Source organism: Odocoileus virginianus, chromosome 17 (assembly GCF_023699985.2).
Source record: "Odocoileus virginianus isolate 20LAN1187 ecotype Illinois chromosome 17, Ovbor_1.2, whole genome shotgun sequence".
In the NCBI taxonomy this organism is placed as follows: domain Eukaryota; kingdom Metazoa; phylum Chordata; class Mammalia; order Artiodactyla; family Cervidae; genus Odocoileus; species Odocoileus virginianus.
This window is the reverse complement of record NC_069690.1, coordinates 9,432,724-9,450,668: the sequence shown is the minus strand read 5'-3', so window position 1 is coordinate 9,450,668 and position 17,945 is coordinate 9,432,724. Positions and strand designations below refer to the sequence as shown.

The window sequence follows — 17,945 nt, the reverse complement described above, 5'->3', positions numbered from 1 at the left end:
CTTCTTTCTGGTTTCAGGAGCAAAGGGAGTTAATCGGTAAACAGCTTAAGAAAGAAGAACTCTTCTTGGGCCCGGATCACCGGTGCCCCTCCTCTGCCCCTTCCCCAATGAGCCTCAGCTGTGTATGTGCCCGGAAACCCAGTAACAAGTGAAAAAGGAAATATGGGGTGTTGGGTTTGGTCCAAGTGCTAAACCCCAGGAACAGGAAGTTACCTGGAGATTTCAGAGCCAGGCAGACAGCCAGGGAGGGACCAAGAGAGAAGGCTGGGCTCTCAGTTGCTCTGCTAATTCAGAGCAAGAAACAGGCCTCGAGGTAGAGCTCTTAGGGGAGTGGGCTGCGGAATGAATGGGGGCAGGGGGCGGGGCGCGCATCACACCTGAATTCCAGCTCTGGTTCTACCACTTCCATTTCCTAGCTGAGTCCCCTTAGGTCGACTCAGTTAGCCCAAGCCTCACTTTCTTTTTTTTTTTTTGAAGCCTCACTTTCTTCACCTGAAAATGGGAACAAGAGGAGAAAAGGGAACCCCCCTACACTGTTGATGGGAATGTAAATTGGAGGAGCCACTGTGGAAAGCAGTACGGAGGCTCCTTTAAAAACTAAAAAGAGATTTGCCATATGACCCAACAATCCCAGTCCTGGGTATATATCTGGAGAAAATTCTGATCCGAAAAAATACACGCACCCCAAAGTTCATGTGCGTGCTAAGTCACTTCCGTCAACCTGACTTCCGCCAGGCTCCTCCATCCATGGGATTTCCAGGCAAGGATACTGGAGTGGGCTGCCATGCCCTCCCTCCTCCAGAGATCTTCCCAAACCCAGAGATTGAACCCAAGTCTCTTATGACTCCTGGACAGCTGGTAAAGAATCTTATGACTCCTGCACCGGCAGGCAGATTCTTTATCACTAGCACCACCTGGGAAGCCCATATTTACAATTTGAGCCAAGACATGGACTCAACCGAAGTGTCCATGCCAAATGAATGAAGAAGACGTGGTTCAATGGAATACCACTCAGTCATTAAAATATAAGGAAATCACACCTCGTACAGCAACCTGGGTGGACTTGAAGGGCACTACGCTAACTGAAGCAGGTCAGAGAAAGACAAGTGCCATGCTAATCACTTATATGTGGAATCTAAACACAGGATACAAATAAACTATTTACAAAACAGAAACAGACTCACAGACATAGAAAACAAAGGTAAGGTTACTAAAGGGTACAGTGGGTGGTGGTGAGGGAGCAGCAAGAGATAAGCTAGGAATCTGGGATTAACAGACACATACTACTTATGGATAAAATAGGTGAACAATAAGGACTTATGGTACAGCACAGAGAACTGTACTCAACATCTTACAATAACCTATCATGAGGGCTTCCCTCATTCATAGCTCAGTTGGTAAAGAATCTGCCTGCAATGCAGGAGACTCCAGTTCGATTCCTGGGTCGGGAAGATCCCCTGGAGAAGGAAATGGCAACCCACTCCAGTATCCTTGTCTGGAAAATCCCATGGACAGAGGAGCCTGGCAGACTACAGTCCATGGGATCACAAGAGTCGGACATGACTGAGTGACTAAACCACCACCACCAATAACAAGGACTTACTGTATAGCACAGGGAACTATACTCAATATCTTACAATAACCTATAATGGAGTGAAAGTGTTAGTTGCTCAGTCGTGTCCGACTCTTTATGACCCCGTGGACTGTAGCCCGCCAGGCTCCTCTGTCCATGGAATTCTCCAGGCAAGAATACTGGAGTGGGTGGCCATTTCCTTCTCCAGGGGATCTTCCTGACCCAGGGATCTAACTTGGGTCTCCCGCATTGCAGGCAGATTCTTTACTGTCTGGGCCCCCGAGGAAGCCCAAATAGAGTGCCTCCTTGAAGCTGCTGTCCTAGGAGACTTGTTTCCTCCCCCTAGTAGGGGCTTCCCAGTGACAGTCAGACCTACAGAATAGGAATCCCTGGGACCTGGAGACCAGCCATTTTATCCCACGTTATTCTGATGTACTCTCCGCCCTGGGAATCACTGCCCAAGAATCTCCATTTTCCAAAGCCAGTTTCAACTACTCTCAGGCCCTAAAAGACATGAAGGCTGTAGAAGCCACTTAATCTCCTCCTTCACTTTTCCCTGGCCTAAGCCTCAAAAGGACATACACCAAAGTTATCTACATTCTGCAACTCAGTTCTCCCTTGAACGTAATAGGAAAAAATCCATACGTGCAGGCTGCAATGGCCTGCTTATGATGACTCAGTGAGTGAGCTCAAGAAGCTAGGAATTCATAGGAGAGGGAGCATCTTACCCAGTGAACCAGATAACCCAGGTCCCAGAGTACTTTGAAAGGCCTTCATCTCAGAGTCACGGGTGCTGGGTGTTGGCCAGTAATTTATCTGGCTGCCATTTAGCTGACAGCATCACCAGGAATGGACTGGCCTGGTTATTAATTACAGCCACTGGCTTAATTATCAGCATTTATTAACTTTATACAATATCAACATTCCTCTTCACACAAAGCTCATAGGCATACAGTTTAGAGCAGTTAAGAGAGAAGCTGAGTGGAACCAAAGGCTATTATTCCCTTGCTCGGAAACTATTCATGGCTCCCCAGAGCATGCAGCATACAGAATTGTGTCTAAACTCCTTCCCTGGCCTTCTGGGCCCATGTGATCCACCCATGCTGACCTTCTGCTTCCCTCTACCTGCCCTCTCCATCTCTTACCTGCGGTCCTTTAGGCTGGATCTCCGCTACGACGTTTCTACACCTCTGCTTGGAATGGACTCCCCTTTCGAGTTCACTTAGTAAACACTCATCTTGCTCTCTGACCCTGTAAGCAGCCTAAATAATCACCTATTCAAAGCCTGAGTTTCACTTCAGCCTGTAATAGTTAACTTGTTCTTTTGCCCACTAGATCATGAGCTGCTTCAGGGCAAGAATTTTATCGTGTCCATTTCTGTATCCCCAGTGCCTCATACACTAGTACTCAGGACACGCTGAATGGTCAGAGAGGCCATGTGCCTTATCCAAGGCCACACTCAACATTCAGTGGCAAAGCCAGGCGCTAGGGCAGAGATGGCCTGACTCCATTCAGGGCTCCTAAGGTGGTGCCTATGACTCGCCACTCACAGGGCGCCACACTGTTTTCCCACGGAAGTGATGAGATTGTTTGAAACCACGGGCACTGTCTGGCTCGCTCACCGTGTAACCTTTGGTGGGAACCAGTGCACTAGATGGCTGAGGATGCAGTTTGGCCCGGGCAGAGGATTTCCCTGGCGCCAGTCAGACCATGACATTGAACAGCGTCCATCAACTCCTGTACTATCCCTACCAAATGGAGCCCCCCTGTTGATCTGGGACACCTCCTGAAATCACATTGACCCATTTTTCCAACACCGATCTCTTAATGGTCATTCCAATCATCGACTCAGGGGTCAGCAAACAATCCTCTAGGGCCAAATGGGGCCTCTCACCTGTCTTGTGAATAAAGTGCTACCAGAACATAATCAGGCTGACTCGTTTATGAATTTTCTATGACTGCAGAGTGGTAAAGAACCCGCCTGCCAATGCGGGAGATATAAGAGACATGGGTTCGATACCTGGGTTGGGAAGATCCCCTGGGGAAGAAAATGGCAAACCACTCCGGGATTCTTGCCTGGAGAATCCCATGAACAGAGGAGCCTGGTGGGTTACAGTCCAAGAGGTCGCAAAGAGTCGGACATGACTGAAGCGACTTGGCATCCACACACACAGTTGAGACCATACGGCCTACAGAGCCTTAACTATGTATTATCTGGCCTTTACAGGAAAAGTTTTGCTGACCCCTGATCTAGCTGAAGGAACAGGGAATGAAGACTCCAGACAGGCCCGCCCTGCTACCAAGGAACTGGCTGCCCCCACTCTAGAAGTCAGTGGACCAGACTGGCTTTTGCATGATGTCATTGCTTTTTTTAGCTCTGGTTCCCGGCCTGGGATCCAGGAGGAGATTTTCCCTATCAGAGACACACACACAGGGGCCTGGGGCACCCGAGCACATGACTTGGCTTGGTTTAATGGTACTCAAGCAATGCTTATTAAATAAACAGACAAACAAGGTCCAGTCTGGGCCCGAACCTCGAACAAAGGTCCACCCTCCCTCCAAGGTGACTAGTCACACAGGTGTCTGGCAGCAGCCTGGTGACCTAGATTTGTCAGACCTTATCTTATCAGCTTTCCTTCCTCCCTGCTTACCCGACACCTGCCCCCACGGCGCCCAGGGCAGCCTGGCCTGGTGTTTTTATAGAGGAGGAGAGAGACTGGGAGGACCTCTCCTTCCCCACAGATATACTTTGTTTTGTTTTTCTTTCTCCTGCAAAGGGGAGGATCAAGATATACGGAGACTTGGGGCTTAGAGGAGCTCCGGGAAGTCTGGTTTTTCTCACTTCCTCTCCCCTTGGGTTTCCTGGGTGAATCTGTCTGGGATGGAGCGCAAAGGACTCCTCGGAGCCCCGCCTGCCCGGTGGCACGTCTGGCACGTAAAGGGGAGGGACCGGCTGCAGGTGAAGCGTGCAAGGCAGCCACCACCCCAGGGCGAGAGAGGCCTGATCCTAAGAGCAGACATTCCTCCAAGGACACATGAGAACCGCAGGCCTGGGTCACTGGCCAACGCACACTACCCACAGAGCCCAGGCGGCAGTTTTACACTCGGAGCCACGCTGCAGTTGGGGGGGGGGGGGGGGGCTGGGGGGGGCGGGGGCAATCGGAGGGCGAGCGGGACACATTTGGCATCTCCTGAAAACCAGGCAAACGGGAAAGAAGACGATATGGAAATGTTGGCTTCTCAGCTGCTCCAGCCAACCCTCAGGACGGAGTTCCCCACTTGTCCTGCTACCGGCTGCTTCTTCAGATGGTGGGCTTGCTAGTAACCAAAGCATTCTGCGTGCGAGCTGGGTGGAGGCAAGGCACACGTCTACACGCCACTGTCTCCCCAATATCTAACAGGTCAGAGGAGCTCGCTGAACTCCGAACCGGCAGGGCTTAGCACAGGAGGTTTCACACTGAGACCTTTTGCTTTTGTGTGTGTGCTCGGGCGTGTCCGACTCTTTGCGACCCTGTGGACCATAGGCCCTCAGGCTCCTCTGTCCACCGATCCTTCAGGCAAGAACCCTGGAGTTGGCCTGCCATTTCCCCCGCCAGGGGATGTGCTTCTCCTCATTCATCTGTAAGAGCTGACACTACAGTGAAGGCTCTTGGTGGAACCAGTCCTAACAGGGAAGAAAAGGAATTTCCCAGGCCCTCCAAAGGTAGATCATTTCCCTTTTGACAACTGTAAACCGTCTCTTCAGAGACCCAAAGGTGTTAGGCGTGAGGGGTAGGGGAGAATCCGGGCCACCCGCACTGCCCCCTGTCCTCACTGTGGTCTGGAGGGGAGGGAGGTGACGGACGGATGAGATGTTGTTTTCTGCAGCAGCTGGCGGAGCCGTCTCCTCCTCTCTTCCTCCCCGCCTCCTCCTCCTCTGAGTCACTGTCCAGCCACCAGCAATAGGCAGGGAGGGGAGGGAACCCGGAGCTGAGGTTCTCCTTGGCAAGACAGCCCTGACCCCAGAGATAATACTCTGGGTCACCGGGTCAAATCCTCCCCTTGGTAGCTGGCTGAGTGCTTTGAAAACAAAGGTACCAGAGATGCTTTTTTTCTCGGTTTTGTTTTTGAAAGATAAGAAAAACAGCATCTCGCCCTACACCCACTGTGGAGCATCACAAGGTGAACCAAACTGATGAGCAATTCTGAGCTGCTGCTCCCACACTGAGGCCCCGAATTCTCTCCCAGCTGCCTGGGCTGCTGCGGCTATCATGGTAGTTCGAGGTCTCTGAAACTGTCTGATGTGTGGGTCACAGGCAAAATCACACCACCACGCAGACTGGAGGGGAAGGGGGCAGGGGCTGGTTTTTCTGTTTAAACTCCAGAGAGGCCTCCCAGCTACCTGCAGGTAAACCCCAAGAGCAGGATGGAAGCTGCTGCTGAGGCTGTCACCCCAGCACTGTGACACTTTCTGTTTGGTTTTTGCTTAGGCTTCCCTGGTGCCTCAGATGGCAAAGAATCTGCCTGCAATGCTGGAGACCTGGGTCCTATCTCTGGGTCTCGGAGTTTTTCCCTGGAGGAGGAATTGGCAACCCACTCCATTATTCTTGCCTGGGAAATCCCATGGACAGCAGAGCCTGGCGGGCTAGAGTCCACGGGATGGCAAAGAGTCGGACACCATGGAGCAACTAACACTTTCACTTTGCTTAGTGATGTGCACAGAAAACAACATTTACTGAGCATTTCCGATAGGCCAGGCACCATGAGAAGTACGTTATACTGATTACCTCACTTAACGTCCACAAAAAAAATCTTAGAGACATCTAAGATGAACATGATTCCCACTTTCCCAATGAGACAACCGAGAACAACCCAGGAGTTGCTTAGCTTACTATTTAGGTGAGGAGGCCAGGTTTGAACCTGTGTAGCCTGACTCAAATGTTATACTGTTAACCACTGGGTTATGTTGCCTCGCATCATCTCCTGCTGCTATCTTCTTAATAGAATCAGGGGATGGGGAAGGTGGAAGGAACCTTCAGTGACAGTCTGATTTAAAGTTTGGATGGATGAAGAAAAAGGAGAGCCTGAGAGAACAGTCTTGCCCAAGATCGCACGGCTTGATACTGTCCTTCTCCTGGCTGCCCGCGCTCTCCTCCAGGGCTGCCTTTAGCATTTTCGAGCACCTGTTAAGTCGACGGTGGTAGGTGGTGTGTGTGGTGGGGAGGAGGTGGCAAAGTGCAGAGTCAAGAGGCACTTGGTTTCTCCGGGCCTTGGTTTCCTAACCTGTAACATGATGAGCAGAACTAGAAACACCCCGGTTCAAAGCCTCTAATACTCGAAGAGTCTATGACTCCGGGTCATTTAGAATCTTATTAGGAAACCAGACAATTACACATAAAAGTACATGTAACCACAATCATATAGACTATATTATCACAAGACAGTCATGACTGATTGCTGAATGAACAAAACCACCAGGCGGTGAGTACTACTGATGTTCAGTGGAGGGAGAGGGCCCTGTATCCAAGAAGACATCCTAGAAAATACTTAAGCTGGTCTTCAAGAATGAGTAGACACTAGAGAAAAAGAAGGATTTTCCAGGAAAGAAAAATGACAGGAGGGGAAGAGGAATAGGATTGACCACCAATATTAACAAGACCCAGAAAACAGTGCCAAAGGAGCTACCTAGGTCAAACTATGGTTAAGAGGGCACAGACCCATCTAGACCTGTATTCCATTTCTGACTACCCCATGGTCTTAGGCAAGTCACCTAATTCCCACCTTGAAGGGCTGTTGTAAAGTAAGGAGTCCCAAGTACATGGTATATCTTCTATAAATAATAGTTAACAGCAACAATGTAGATTTTCCATCCTGTGTTTTCCAGGTCACCAATACAACCTCATCTGTAACACTCTTCTGCCCTCCCAGTGAGCCTTATGTTTCCATGTAGCCCAGAAATCACAGGCTCCCTGAATATTGTGATCTCAGTAGGCTTCTTCTCCCTATCCCTAGCACCCAGCCTAGGCCTGGCATGTCATCTGAAACACAAAAAATATTACTGAAATGAACAATCAGCGTATGATGGTGGATTCCAGTCAGGTCCCAAAATACAAACAACCAAAGACGCAATGGAGCAGCTTTACCATTCCAGAGACCTCGAGAGTGCTGGCGCTCCAACAAAAACATGGGGATGGGGTTCTGCTTCCACTGCCTGCTTCCCAGGGAGAGTGCCCTGCTGAAAAGAGTTTGGATTTTCACAAGGAACAAAGCTTGCAATCACCGGTGTCCTTGCTGAAGGCCAACACACAAATGCACAAACCAATCTTAGGATTGAAACCTTACGGGCATCTGCAAACCGCAGAGTTAATTTTCAGGGTATGCCTCATAGCTCAAGTCAACATTTCCTTTTGGTATTTAAAGCAACCACATAGAAAGGACCGCATTTGAGCAGATTTGTGCTCCAGCTGCCTGCAGTCTGCAGCAAACAACACAAGATGATTCACTCGACTTGATCTCCAGCAGCTCCTTTGATAATAAATTGGTGAGCAGTTCTGCTTATGCCCAGATCATTAATTTTCACAGAGTGTAGGACAGGTCTGCCTCCCATCCAAAGAGTGTGACTTCCTGAACTCAGTTCCTCTTGTTCGTCGCTATAAATAATAGAGCGAATTTTTCTAAGCCCTAGAATGCTTACAGCTCTTTCCCAAGAAGCGGTCAACGCTCTGCACCTGATGATCACCACGTGCATGAACCACCTGCAGACCACTGTGGCGCGTGTGCACTCGTTCCCTCAGGTCTGGTTTCTTCTTCAGTAGTTCACCTACAACACTGTGATATCTGCCATCTGAAAGCCAGGCTCTGGTCAGGGCATTACATGCTCAAAAGCCTTCAGTGGCACCCAACTGCCAGCAGAATAAAGCCCCAACTTCTTTTCTCCCAACAACCTGGCTTCAATCCTTATTCACACAGTTCCTCACTATGTGACCCAAAAGGATGGCCCCTCCCCACACACTCCGGGCCTTCACTTCTTTGCTCATGATGCTCCTTTTACAAGTCCCTCCCCATCCACTTCCCCACATCTAGGTTCTTGCTTCAAGGGACATCTCAGCGTCACTCCTATCAAGTCTTCCTAGAACTTTCGTTTCTAGAAAGATAGACCTTAAGGTTTTTCATCAAGAATCCTTTGAGAATCTAATGAAAGCTACGGAAACTTCCCTAGAAAAATATACATAAATGTAGAATTAAACATACAATTTCAGGGACCCTTTGAAGTCAGTCCAGAGACCCCAGATGTAGAGCCCCTTATTCTGTCTTTCTCTGAGAGAGCTAACAAGTTATTTGCACAGATACTCCCTGGAAATTGGCCAGTATTTAAGAGCTGTGCCAGGGGCCAGAGACACAAAGATGACATCACAATCACCTCCACGAGTAGTTCACAGGCTACTGGGAGATATGCATCATTACACTGTGATAAATGCTTTAAGATAAACATAAGGTGTGGGATTCCCTGGTGGTCCAGGGGTAACGACGTGGCACTTTCACTGCTGGTGCCCAGGTTCAACCCCTGGCCAGGGAGCTAACAGACCATAAGCCTTGAGGCACAGCCAAAAGAAAGAGAGAGACAGCACCTAAGATAAACATCAAGTGAAAGACAGTTATTCTACTGTATCTGAAGGGGATTGGTCCATCTCACAGATGAAAAAAATCCACCTCACAGATCAAAATTCAAGGCTGCTGAAGTCCCTTATATAAAATGGCATAGTATTTGCATACAAACTAGTCGATTCAAGTTGGAACCTACAGTAAGGAGTTTGGGGGCTTCTCTGGTGGTCCAGGGGTTAAGAATTTGCCTTCCAATGCAGGGGACACAGGTTCAATCCCTGGTTGGGTAGCCAAGATCCCATGTGCCTCATGGCCAAAAAAATAAAATATAAAACAGAAGCAATATTCAATAAAGAATTTTTTGAATACAATTAAAGACATAAGGTGTCTTTAATTAAATAAAAGTTAAAATAGTAAAATTAAAATAAAGACAAAAGTCAATAAAGACTTGAAAGATCTTCAGGACCCAGGAATTGAACCAGGGTCTCCTGCATTGTAGGTGGATTCTTTACCAACTGAGCTATGAGCCACCAGGGAAGCCCTCTACATATACGTGTATAATTTGTTAAATTGTTCTAAGGGAAAAAAAAGGGGGGTGGATGACTTATCTGCCTGCCAATGCAGGAGACGCTGGAGATGCAGGTTCAGTCCCTGGGTTGGGAAGACTCCCTGGAGTAGGAAATGGCAACCCATTGCAGTATTCTTGCCTGGAAAATTCCATGGACAGAGGAGCCTGGCAGGCTATAGTCCGTGAGTCCAAGAGTAGGACACGACTGAGCGTGTGCACGCATGTGCATGCATACACGCATGCACACACACACACACACCCCACAACTAGTACAGTGGGCCACCACCCCACAATGCATATCTATGCATGCAATAATAGAACACGGCCAGTGAAACAGATGACCAAGTTATAGGCACAGGCCCCACTGCCATCACCCACGTGTACCAGAGGCCTCTGATATCCAGGGAAGGTAGTCCCAACTCTGAACAATCATGCTATAAAATTATACCAGCCTGACTTGTGATTTATCTTACCCCGAACTGATTCAATCTCTGCCCCATGGGGAGAAGATACCGAAAGAGATTATATTTTATAATCTATAATCTCTTTTCACCAAGAAACACTATAACCACATTCCTTTGTTTGGAGATTTGCTGTATAGACATGATTCACCTGTCACCCCCTTCCTGGGTGGTCAACAGCTCATCTGCAGCCCCACCCCCGCCCCACGCCGCTCCCCCGCCCACCCCCCAAGAACTAACACTTTATTAGCAGGAGATTAGAGCTTTCAAAGATCAAACAGTTGAGCAAAAGAAGCTTTAGGTTGGATATGCGATTCTCTTTACAAAAGCAACATTGATTGTGTCTTTAAACTAGGGTATTGGTGTATGTTGGAACACTTCCATAATTTATCACTTCTGCCTTCACTGCACCTCAGAAATGCTCTTTAGGAAACTGACAGACATGTGACAGTGTTTTGCAAACATTGCAAAAGAAGCAAAGGCACCCGCTATTTGGCATGCGTCCCAAACTGGCGATTGTTCTCAACCTTTTGTTTCTTAAAACCCATCAATCACTCTAGTCTTGGGTCTCCAGGATTTTAGAAACAAAAACGGACACTTTTAATGAGACAGACATTTACATGTTTATATGCAATCTGCCTTTTTCCCCTCCTGCTAGAATGAAAAACTAATTTTACTGAATTTTTTTGTTTTTTTTTTTTTTGTAAAAAATAACTGTCATCACTGGATACCAAAACTGCTCAACTAATAAAATTACAATTTGACATATTTTGCAAATTAGGTAAGCTCACAGAATTATCTTCAAGACCCATGTCTTACTGCATGTGTTCGTTAGAAATTATGCCATTTAATGTGACACAGTGGTCACTAATACAACTAATACAATCCAATGCTTATTATAACATTTTCCAGGGCACTTAGAGAAAAAGAAATGTGTAGTTTTTTTTGTTTTTTTGGTTTTTAGAAATTCTGTTCCTGTATTTATTTTTCACATGAGGTTTTCAGGACAAAAATAACTGCATTAACATTTTGGAGAGATAGCTTTATTACCTGTTAAAGACAAGCTGGCGGGTGGTGGTAATGAAGACAGATACATCCTTGACAGGTAGAGTTGACAGGACTGGACGGTACCCTGATCTCTAAGTCATCATTGTGTCGGGGGAACAAGACTTTTTGGGAGCCGCTGGTGTAGAACATGATGTTGAGAAGCAGCGATGGGCAAGTGGGCCTCTCAGCAGCCACCAGGTCAATATAAGACTTCAGAGCACCTTCCTCCCTGCCACTTTTCTCACAGTGATGCTGCATTTAGTGTCTAGGCAGGAAGGAAAAACCCAAAGGCCACCACTGTGAGCCCAAAGGAACCCCACAAGGAACAAAAAGAACCTGCCTCCTAATGAGGCTGCAGCCTCACAAGGAGGCCCAGCTGCTCCCACGCTGAGCAGGGCAGGGGGGTGAGGTGGACACCGGGCTGGGTAACCTCAGCTGGGCACAGAGGTACCAGCCTCCGACACCTTCCCTCTAAGGACCCAGGGAGCTTAGAGCAACCTGTGTCCCGGAATGAAGCCAACGTGCCCAAGTGGGATCACGGTAGATTAGTCCAATTCACCGTTCTTAAGTGGCCTCCTTGCCAGCCCATCCAAGGGCTAGGAGGAAGGAGGTGAGGGAAGGACAAAAGACAGTTTTTCAGGAAAGGCTTTGTGAAGATCCAGGTTGCCGTGATAGATAGTATCCACTGAAGTGAGCATTAGATTGTTTTCACTGGGGGGGGGGGGGGGGCGGGCAACTGCTCTGATGGAAACTATTATTATTTTATAACCAAAGTGTATTTTTATACTGTGACTTGCACCATTAAGTGAGAAACAACAGCGTGAGCAATTCCTCGTGCCAACTCAAAATACCTGTGAGTGCAAACACTTCAGCATTTAGACCACAACACCCCCTAAGAAAGCAATTGTAGGAGGCCTCAGCACATTCCCTAGATAGCTCTGTCATCGATTCAAAAAGCAGCATCCCCTCCCGGCACCCCCCAATCCCCAGCATCCTACAGAGCAAATGTTGTTACCTTTCTGCCAACACACACAGCTTTGCTGTCCTCTTCTTAGCCTTGCAAATCCAACTCCTGTGCTCCACGTTCTAAAGCAAAACTATCTTGGTATAAAGCCAATTTGCTTAGTGTCAGGCAGTAACAATCCTGTCCATCCATCTCCATGTCTTTTTTTTGGGGGGGGGGGCATCAAGACCAAGAGAAGCAAAGGGATGGCTTTATATTTGCATAGAGCTTTGTGATTTGCAAACCACCCACACATCCATGATCTCATCCAGTCTCATAACAACCCAGTGAGGTAAACCTGCTCCCCGACACTCAAATAAGGTAGGGCTACCTCCTAGGGCTGTTAAGGCCATGGCACGTAGTAAGCACACAACAAGTGCTAACTACTGGCCATCGACAGCAAATATTACTCATTTTATTGGTGAGAAAGTGAGACTCAGAGGTTGGACAGCCGATTCCAGGCAACGAGGCCTCTAGGAATCTAGAGAGAGCTGGGAAGACAGAAAGCCCAGCGCAGGACTCTTTCTACCACCGTATCAAAACGGACCCTAATTGTTTAAGACCTGACAACTACACATTTCCATGGAGGCTTAGCTACGTTGATAAGAAGGAAGCCTGAAGTCCTGATTCTGTTCCCAGCTCTCTGCTGGCCCCTGAGCTTTAGTTCTCTGCACCTTTGTGTCGCCTTCTCCTTAATGAAGGCAGACTCACTTAAAACAAAACAAAAACCCAAACAATGGAATGTCAAGCTTCCAGATGAAAGGCTCTATTACAAGGACAAAGTATCATTTAATTACACTGCTGCTCCAGTTAGTTGCTTCCCAGCTCCTAACTCCCACTGGGTGGATTCTGAAACCGCATAGGAGATTATGTCAAGAGGGGAGAACAGGAGAAACATTCTCTCCCTGAACTTTCTTAAATGGAAGAGAGAAACAAAATAAAAAGAAAGGCCTGTTTTCCAGGGAGGGGGCTGGGGCAATGATCTTTCCGTTAAGCGGACTTGCATAAGAAATCTATAGATTATTTAACGCCGGGGGTGGCTGTGGAATGAAATAAAGGAATCTTTGTGCGATGCCAGCCACAGTTCCCTCGTTCTCCCCGCAGTCAGGAATTTAACCCAGCTCTTTAAATCATCAAGCCCCAATGCGCCCCATCTGTGCACCGATTGTAGCCAATGAAACTAAAGCCTGTGCTGACTTTGGCTGGACTTGTGAAGGAGGCTTTCTACCCCAAAAGGTGTAGGAAGGAGGACATCAAGTCGTTTTTTGCTCATCACTTGTCTTCTCCCCAGGCCCAACAAGAGCCATCCATCTGTTTATTTGATCATTTATTGAGCTCTTGACGTGGGCCAGGTTCTGACCCAAAGATACAAAGCTCATAGGATATGGCCCCAGGAGGAAAAGGATGTGTAAGAGCTCGGAGAGAGGAAGGAGGTAAAGAAAAATGACAGCCCAGTGATTAAAACTCTATGCTTCAGAAATGCAGGGGTTATGGGTTCGATTCCTGGTCGGGGAACTAAGATCGCATAATAGTGTGCAGCATGGCCAAAAAAAGAAAAATGGACGCTCCTAGCTGAGGCACAGAGGCCTGAGATACCCCTATCTGCAAATCCAGGGAAATGCTGCTGGATATACCAAGAGGTTAGAACATTAAGCAATGAACCCTAACTCTAAAGCTAGGCTCTGCCAGATCATCTAAGGCCATGAAAAAAGTTAGTGAGACTGCAGGTACATCAGCGAGTAAGGCTTTGAAGGTTGAATTTTATCCTAACTTCAGGATTTTAAGCAGAGGACCTGCAACATCTTTACAGTTTGAAAAGATCCTTGTGGCTCTTCTCGGAAATGTGCTGTAAGATGCATGAGTGAAAGTAAGGAGGCCAGTTAAAAAGAGCTCATTGCTGGAGTCCAGACAAGGGAAGATGGTGAAAACTGGCCAGATCTGAAATATCTTTTTTGAGGGCAGAGCTAACAGGACTTACCTGTGGATTGGATATGGGGACTGGGTGCAGGGGAAGGGGGAAAGGGGGCAGCAGTAAGAAAGGAATCAACAATGACCCTTTGGCTTAAAACAGCATTCAAAAACTAAGCTCATGGCATCTGGTCCCATCACTTCATGGCAAATCGATGGGGGAAACAATGGAAACTGACAGACTATTCTTGGGGGCTCCAAAATCACTGCAGATGGTGACTGCAGTCCAGAAATTAAAAAGACACTTGCTTCTTGGAAGAAAAGCTATGACCAACCTAGACAGCATATTAAAAAGCAAAGACATTACTTTGCCAACAAAGGTCCATCTAGTCAAAGTTGTGGTTTTTCCAGTAGTCATGTATGGATGTGAGACTTGGACTATAAAGAAAGCTGACAGCTGAAAAATTGATGCTTTTGAATGGTGTTGGAGAAGACTCTTGAGAGTCCCTTGGACTGCAAGGAGATCCAACCAGTCCATCCTAAAGGAGATCAGTCCTGAATATTCATTGGAAGGACTGATGCTGGAGCTGAAACTCCAATACTTTGGCCACCTGATGCGAAGAACTGACTCCTTGGAAAAGACCCTGATGCTGGGAAAGATTGAAAGCAGGAGAAGGGGACGACAGAGGATGAGACGGTTGGATGGCATCACCGACTCTATGGACATGAGTTTGAGTAAACTCCAGGAATTGGTGATGGACAGGGAGGCCTGGTGTGCTGCAGTCCATGGGGTTGCAAAGAGTCGGACATGACTAAGCGACTGAATTGAAGTGGAACATTAAGCAAGGAACCCTAACTCTAAAGCTAGGCTCTGCCAGATCATCTAAGGCCATGTGCACCAGGCCACAGAGGTAAGACATCACTCTGACAGCCAATACCACCCCCACATACTTCCTTCTGCTCACCTTACAAGGCCCAGCTCAAATTTCTTCCAGAAATTCTTCCCGAACACGCTCAAAGTCATTGCCCTCTCTTCTTTGAGAACTCAAGACTTGAGTTCTTGGACAACTTGTGTGCGTCTCAACTTCTCCATCCATTTAATATATGACTAGCATCACCTACCTCAAAGGCGTCTTAGGAGGGAATGGGTGAGGTACTATTTATACAGTGTTAGGCAGCAGTCCTCTGTACTCTGAAGGTACCTACACACAGTTTAGTTACCTCCATTTCTTAGGACACACAGCACCTCTCCCTTTAGTTAAAAAGACATCTTGGCTTCCGCTTTCTCTGGAGACTTCCAGGAACAGGACAACTCACATGTTTTTTCCCCTCCAAGCTTGCAGGCCCCCTTCCAAAGCAAAGAGGACTGACCACCTCTCTTTCTCACCGATACAGCCTCCCCACATCCAAACCTCCAGAGTCGGAGTTCCAGAAAGATCCAACAGCAATCTGAGACAAGATGAGTCGGCAGACAGGGGAGCAAGCTATAGACTGGCCGGAACACGAACGGCGCCGAGGAGACCTAGAGAAGGGCCGGTGGGCCCGAGGCCTGGCCTCTGAGGGCTCCGGGGCTCCAGGTCTGGGGTGACCCCCAAACCTGGGAGGGGCCTAGGAGGAGCCGCTCCAGCCGCAGCCCTGACTCTCGGGTCGCCGCCGCCAGACGAGGCTGTTGGCGCGGCTCCCCCGCTTCCTGTGAGCCCGGCCAGCTGGACGGCACTCTCTGCGACGGGGGCCCTCCCCCCTCCGGCGGCGGCTCACCGAGCCAGAGGCGGGGAGCGGGCGCCATCTTTCCTAGCGCCTCTTGTAAACAGATCAAGACCACTGGTGTTTTGTTTTTTTTTTTTACTTAGTCTGAGTTAGCATAAAAGTTTCCTTTTTTTTTTTTCTTCCAACTTTAACGATATGAAGTCTACAGTCTTCAAGTGTGAAAGTGAAAGTGTTCGTCGCTCAGTCATGTCCGACTCTCTGCGACCCCATGGACTATATAGCCCGCCAGGCTCCTCCGTCCATGGAATTCTTCAGGCAAGAGTACTGGAGTGGGTAGCCGTTCCCAAAGAACGCCTTTTTTTTTTCCCATTAGAGGATAATTGCTTTACAAAATTGTGATGATTTTTGCCACACATCAACATGCACGAGCATCAGGGGCACGTATGTCCCCTCCTCCGTCCCTGCGCACCCCACCCCTCGAGGTTGCCACAGAGCACAGGCTTTGGGGTCCCTCGGAGCCAGCTCCCACGGGCCACCTATAAAGGCACAAGTCCCCGCTGAGCTCTTCTTCCTCTTCATGCGGCCTAGCAAAGCTGTTTCTCCTCCCTCGGGAACTCAGACCCAGGAGGAAGGGGGCACCCCCGAGAGCGCTGCTTGCAGGAGCAGGGTCTGGACTGCCACTGGGACACTCGGTTGTTTGTCGTGAATAATAATCCCCCGCCCCAGCTTAGGGAGCAGTTGCCAAGGCTCCTCAGGGAAAACGGGGATCCCGTCTTTCTTCTGATTGTGATCAAATGTCATGCCATGTTACCTCATGGAGAAGCCCTGGAGGGACCCACAAGCCAGTGGGTCAGCTTTCACCAAGCCACTTGTGACTCACCCAGAGGTCACCCACTTTAGTAACTAAACCATCTGGTAATCGTCCCCGGGAGCTTAAAAAGCAATATTCCCTCTCATTTCGGCCATTAACCTTTCTCTCTCCTACCTACCACCTTTCTCAGAAGTCCTTTCCAGGCGGGCAGCCCCCGCGTTGAGTTCATCTGCCAACCCAGGCCAGGCCGGCTGGCTGCAAGGCTCCAATCACTCCTTGGCCCCTCTCCCCACGACCTGGGGATGTCAACAGGGATGACACCTACTTTCCAAAGTTGCAGATTAAACTAGTACTGTATCCCCCCCAACTCCGAGTTCTTTCTTAGTTTTGAGTGAGACAGCCATGCAGATCCGCCCTCCCTGGACAGAAGAAGGAATACAAACGTCCCAGGCCCTTTGGGAGAGCTTGTCCACGTCTGCGAACCCAGAAGCGCCCTCCCCCGAGGTCGGCAAGGAGGGCCTGCAGCGAACATGTACCTTGGAAATAAGTTCATCGTGATTGGCCAAGTGGGCTCTGCAGTGAATGCAGCTGTAGGTCCGGTGGCAAGAAGGCAGATAAGCCTGGAAAGTCTTGGATCTGGTCATCTTCACCATTGGCGCTGCTGAGCGGGGGGTGAACTCTGGGGTGGCCCACGAGGCACTCCCACAGGACGGGTCGCACGGGAAACACCGAAAGACGCAGGTAAAGGCCGTGGTTTGGCGGGGGGTGGGTGTGCGGCAGGCTCCACACACTGGTGATGTCTTCAGAGGAAGGACCCTCAAGCAGAGGTCTCGGGCTGGTTCTCAGCAGCCTGCAGGGCCAAGATAAGCGAACATCATTAGCTAGATGGAGCTGGGCTTCCTGTAAAGCCAGCAGAGTCCAACTGCCACCCGAGAGAGGGCAGCATTTACAGCACAAAAAGATCCCCCATCTGCTTTCCTGCGCTGTGCCAAGATGCCCAGCGACTAAGAAAGAAACCGCTGGAGATCCCACGGTTGCTGCACTTCTAGAGCTGGAGGTTCAGAGTCGACTCAGGGCTCTCAGGAGTTATTCTACCAACGTCCAGCAAACTGGCATGATCACCACCCCCAGAAGTTTCCTAGACGTGGTGGTTGTTTAGTCACTAAGTTGTGTCTGTCTCTTTTGCAACTCCATGGACTGTAGCCCACCAGGATCCTCTGTCCATGGGATTTCCCAGGCAAGAACACTGGAGTGGGTTGTCATTTCCTTTCTCCAGGGGATCTTCC

The 17,945-nt window shown here is 48.8% G+C and overlaps 1 protein-coding gene across 2 annotated transcripts in view; it reads right to left on the bottom strand.

The window, feature by feature from the left end:
• YPEL2 (yippee like 2) overlaps positions 1-17,945 on the bottom strand; it is a 60,763-nt gene that overhangs the window by 20,910 nt on the left and 21,908 nt on the right. For both annotated transcript variants that reach the window (XM_070478561.1, XM_070478562.1), the window contains exon 2: positions 17,196-17,509. In XM_070478561.1, the coding sequence (XP_070334662.1) occupies positions 17,196-17,312 (117 nt within the window). In that variant the 5' untranslated portion in view covers positions 17,313-17,509. The remainder of the gene's footprint in view (positions 1-17,195; positions 17,510-17,945) is intronic.